We start from the raw sequence: 5,454 nt of genomic DNA, 5'->3' as shown, positions 1-5,454 counted from the left end.
TTTGTGAAGTCTAAATGCCTCCCATTATGACAGGAGTGTCGTTGGAAAGGGAACAAGCGAGGAAATAGTCTTCAAACAACAGCTGAAAGAATGTTTAGTATAATCTGACGCTATGAGACTAAAACAGGGATTTTAAAAGAATGGTAAGGAAGAATGGCCCGGGAGGGTCAGTGGGGAGAGAGAAGGGTACGAGCTCCCACTGCACACCCACTGGTGTGGCAGGAAAACCCACCACCAACTGAGAGGGTCAAAAAGGAAGCCATTTTCTCATGAAACAGCTATTTTCCCTCACTTAAAGTTTTCATGGTATTATTTCTACTTTGGAAGTGAAAACACCAAATTTCCGAGAAGTTAATAAATTGTCCGATATCTCAAAGCAGGTATAACTGCTGAAAAGCTTGACATTGGAGTCCGTTTGACTTCCAAAGCCTATGGTTTAATGCAATAGCACCGAGGGTTCGATATATTGAGGGAGCATGTTTTATTGATTTTTTTCTTTATTTTTTGGTTAAAATATCTATTATTGTTAGCAATTTAAAAACTAGCAAATGTTAGTGGAAACGAATTAAAAATAGTATAAAGCAAAGTTTTTTAAAAGAAAATGCAATTTTATTATTATTTTTTACATTCTACGATGTTGTGGAGCAATTGGGAGGGAGGGGGAGAGGGGAAAGGGGAAGAAAATGGGATGGAAGAAAGAGGAAGGAGGAGGGGCGGGACTGAGGCCTGTGGCACCGCCCCCTCATATCCATAGGGGAGGCTGGGGGACTTCCAGTGGTGACTTGGTCATTGCTGTGCTGGGTGCAGATGTCAGGGGGGTTATGGAAAAGCCCTCGCCCCGCACCATCCCAGCTCGGGAACCCAGGAGACTTACTGCTGTGGCTTGGTGGTTGTTGCTGGGCTGATTGCATGCGTTGGGCCAGGCATGGCCAAGGCCCTCATCCACCATCCTCGGGATTTGTTGCACATGTCCCGGGGGCATTGCTGAGGCACCCAGCCCTCCCCCTTTCTGGCTTGGTAGCCCAGGGGACTTCCAGTCCTATGTGTTATAGGAGACCATTACTAGTTAATGTGAAACTGGTTGAGGATACTTTGTTTTTTCTTTGTTTTGTGCTGGGTTATTTGCTATTCCCACTGTTTAAACTCTAGCTGGAACTAATTTGTTGTCCTTTGTTTATTTCTAAAATGGGGGAACTTCCTGTGGGGACAAGTACTTGCTCTGTGGTGGAGCTAGCTTGCTGCTTTGCTGCTGATTCCTTAGGGAAGTCTTTTTGTGCAGCTCAGGTTTTAATGGTTGTCTTTATAGGTACTTCCAGCTCTGGAGAGATCCAAAACTCTGGTCTGGGCCTGAGTCTTTTTATCAAACTGCACCCCATGCACCTCTATATTCCTGAGCAGTCTCCTCTGAGTGGTCCTTCACTGGTAGGGGTACAGATCAGCTGTCCTTACTGTGTCCCAGTGTTCTCCCAGTGGTCCTGTCTCCCCCACCACCCATGCTGCAAACACTTCCCATGGGATGTGCCATGCGCCCGTCCCTTGTGATGACGTCCTTCACTGGTAGGGGTACAGATCAGCTGTCCTTACTGTGTCCCAGTGTTCTCCCAGTGGGCCTGTCTCCCCCACCACCCATGCTGCAAACACTTCCCATGGGATGTGCCATGCGCCCGTCCCTTGTGATGATTCACTGGCCTCTGAGTGGCTCCTTTTCTTCAGTTGTTGTGGCTCTTCACTCCCAACTTCATACGAAGGGCACAGCTACAGCTTTTGCCAGCTCCTGGCTCGGTGAGCTCAGTACCTCCAGCTTGGCTGTGGCTGGGGCTTGAAACGGTCCAAGTGGCTTTTTCTTTCTCTCATCATGGCTTCTCCTGCCTTCATGCATTCCGTAGGTCTCTCCTCCTCTTCACCTGAGCTCTAGCAGCCCCAACCTGGCTGTCATTGCTTTTTTGTAGTTGTAAATTGGTTGATTTGTGGGAGAGAGTGATGCTGGGGACCATCTATTCCCCCATCTTGACCAGAAGTTCTCGAATAAAGCAAGGTTTTTAAAAAAATCCATTTAAAATACTTCCCTTTGAAGATAATCAGATTTTTTTCTCCCTATAAACATACTGATTTGTGGGAGAGAGTGATGCTGGGGACCATCTATTCCCCCATCTTGACCAGAAGTTCTCAAATAAAGCAAGGTTTTTAAAAAATCCATTTAAAATACTTCCCTTTGAAGATAATCAGATTTTTTTCTCCCTATAAACATACATCTCCCTATCAACCTACATTTTTCTTTCTTAAAATGAAGTTTCACGTTCTGTGTCCATTTTTCCTAACTCAATGTAAACTAGACATTTTCTAATATCAGTCTCTAGAAATCTACCTCCTTCCAAATTGATGGATGAACAGGATTGCATTGAATGCATTGAGAACTAAAGACAAAACAGCTCCTGATTTCCTGAAGCTGGCTTGGCACTCGCAGCTAGACCATGTTATTCTCCTTTGGGACATAAACAATTTTACAAAATACCAACCTCAGATAAGATTTTTTTGAGACCATAATATGAGACAAAACAAGGTTTCTTCATAATTTTGTTTAGACAGACAACATTTTCCATTTAAAAAAGTTATAACCATCCCAGTTATTATTAAGTGGCATCTGGTTTTGATTTGCATTTCCCTAATGACTAAGGTTGCTGAACATCTTTTCATATGCCCGTTGGTCAATTGTATTTTCTTAGAAGAAATATCTATCCATGTCCTTTGCCCATTTTTAAACTGGGTTGTTGTCTTTTTGTTGTCTTTAGTTGTAAGAATTCTTTATATATTTGGGCTACTTGATACCATGTTATGTGGTCTTTCCAATTCTTGACAGTGTCCTTTTATGTACAGAAGTTTTTAATTTTACTTAGTCCAATTTATGTAATTTTTTCTTTTGTAGCTTGTACTTATGGTATCTTATCTAAGAATCATTGCCAAATAAAAAGTCATAAAGATTTACCCCTATGTTTTCTTGTAAGAGTTTTATAGTTTTACTTCATACATTTCCATAATTAATCAATTTTGAGTTATATATATGTATATATAATATACATTTTTAGTGGGTAGAGGGTAGCTAACAGGTACAGGGATTAAACCCTGGACCTTGGTATTATCAGTGCCACACTCTAACCAACTGAGCTAATCAGCCAGCCCTTGAGTTAATTTTGAAGAGCATGAAGTAAAGATTTAACTTTGTTCTTTTCCATGTGCATATCCATCTGTTCCAGCACCATTTGATAAATAGTCTATATGACTGGGTGGCAGTTCCAGGATGTTGGTCTATCCTAGAAAGAAAAATCTTTCACAGGACCAGTGAAAGGTAAGGAAGAGAGGGACAGAATAGAAATGGAACATAATAGGCTTTATTATAAAGTGAAGGTACACACCAAAGAAGTGCGCTGGATTCTCCACAAGGGAGAAATGCACGCCTTCCCACATTCTTAGGGGGAAGGTTTATATGCTGTTCTGAGAAGGGGGTCTCTATCCTAACTAAAGGGAGGAATATTCAGCTGTGGGGAGGATCTAAGGTAATTAAGGCCTAATGAGGTAATATCAGCTTCCTCTCATGCATCCCTGAGTTTCTGAAATTTCCAGTCACTCTCTTAACTTTTATCCACTCTGAATATTTATGAGCAGCCTCACTGGTGTGTGTCCCTATTCTGCCCTGCCTTAATCCCTTCTGAGACTGGTTTGCTCACATAAATCTTTTTGGGGTGCAGAGGGCCATAGATCCTGTCAGTCTTCTATAGCTACTTCCTGCTGGGTCAGGGCAGTTGTCCCTGCCTGTCCCTGGGAACTAAACTATCTGCCTAGACTGTTAAGCAGCCTCAGGGAAGGCTCAGGTGGAGAGCGGCAGGAGCTCTTATCCTTGAAGCACCATGATAGTTTTTTTGGATGGCAGGCACTCTGTGAGAATTCTGAGCAGGAGAGCTAATGGCCCCCTCAGAGACTGAGCCTGAACTGCTCCTTTCTGGTGCAAAGTCTCGCCAGGACTCCCATTCTTGTTGTCACGTCAAGGTCCTCCTGGAGGGGTAGAATCAGCACAACTTTATTGATGTCTTTATAGGTTTCCCAGGGTCTGCAAGTCTGCATCCTCAGGCTGGCTGAAAAACAACTTTACATTTTTGTAAATAAAGTCATTTTGCCATGTGAAAGAAGGAACTCAGAGAAATGCATGCCACCGCCCCCCCCCCAAAAAAACTATCCTTTTTAAAATCTGACCACAGCCCATGTGGTTTTAGGTCCCAACGTGGCTTCAGTCCTGCTCATCTCAACAATTTTCCTACAGTCGATAGTTAGAGTTAACAAGCTATACATTAATTAGTACGTCGACATTCTTAAGAACTCACACCAATCCTTTGCTTAGGAACAGGATGTCTCATCTAAGTCATGAGCCCCTGCTTCAAGGCTGCAAATACTTTTAGAGAACTGCTTGTGTAGAGAAGACGTCATTTCTCCTTTTCTGAGCAAAACACTCCTCATGAAAGCATTGATGATCAATTTTCTAATTGACAATGTCTTACTTTTCTTTGTACTGGTCCCTCAGTGCTGGGAAGGCTCATTCCCGGGTACTCTGATCCCTTGGAGCTGAGAAAGCTTATTCCCCGGGAACTCAATGTCCCATGTCAGAGGAAAAGATGAAATAGCAGTTAGGCCAAATTAGGGCAACATAAAGTGGGGTCAGGAACTTAGAAGAGACATGTTGTTATAACCAATGTGTCCAATTGTATTCTGTTATAAAGGAGAGAAAGTTCCCATCAATCCTGTGTAAATAACAATATTGCCATAAAAATTATGAAAATACTTACAAAAGTTTTTCAAATTTTGGAGGAATCAAATAGTGAAAAAGCAAATGCTTCCATCTCTGTTTATAAGTTATATTTTTTACCAAATTGCTATAAGTTATAGATAGCTTGAGAGAGTTTCCTTAAATCTGGAAAACAAGACATTTATGTAAAGAATCAAAAATGAAAGTCAGAAAACATTATGTTTACCAGTCACTTAACTTCGTGTGATTACTTTTCTGCTTTGCTTGATCTTGATTAGCAGTTTCACAAAACCATCCATTTCTTATTAGAGTTCTGAAAAACTTTTATTCTGTTCATTGATCTTAAAGTTATTTGAAACCCGTGTTTAAGAGTTCTTTTCGGGCCGGCCCGTGGCTCACTCGGTAGAGTGCGGTGCTGATAACACCAAGGCCGCGGGTTCGGATCCTATATAGGGATGGCCGGTTTGCTCACTGGCTGAGCGTGGTGCTGACAACACCAAGCCAAGGGTTGAGATCCCCTTACCGGTCATCTTTTTAAAAAAAAAAAAAAAAAGAAATCTTTTCATTTCTACCGACTGCAGACAGCAAGACATAAAATGACCATGACAAGAAAATTTGGTTATTTCTGTGGCATACAATTTCAGATTACCAAAATTATGTCA

General features: G+C 41.9%; 1 protein-coding gene across 1 annotated transcript in view; it reads right to left on the bottom strand.

The window, feature by feature from the left end:
* LOC103593530 (zinc finger protein 234) overlaps positions 1–949 on the bottom strand; it is a 20,385-nt gene extending 19,436 nt beyond the window's left edge. The window contains exon 1 of the mRNA XM_008576529.1: positions 875–949. Within this exon, the coding sequence (XP_008574751.1) occupies positions 875–949 (75 nt within the window). The remainder of the gene's footprint in view (positions 1–874) is intronic.
* Positions 950–5,454: the final 4,505 nt, after the last annotated feature.

Source organism: Galeopterus variegatus, unplaced genomic scaffold (assembly GCF_000696425.1).
Source record: "Galeopterus variegatus unplaced genomic scaffold, G_variegatus-3.0.2 Scaffold1362, whole genome shotgun sequence".
NCBI classification, from domain to species: Eukaryota; Metazoa; Chordata; class Mammalia; order Dermoptera; family Cynocephalidae; genus Galeopterus; species Galeopterus variegatus.
Note: the sequence above shows the minus strand (reverse complement) of the source record. Positions and strands in the feature narration are given on the sequence as shown.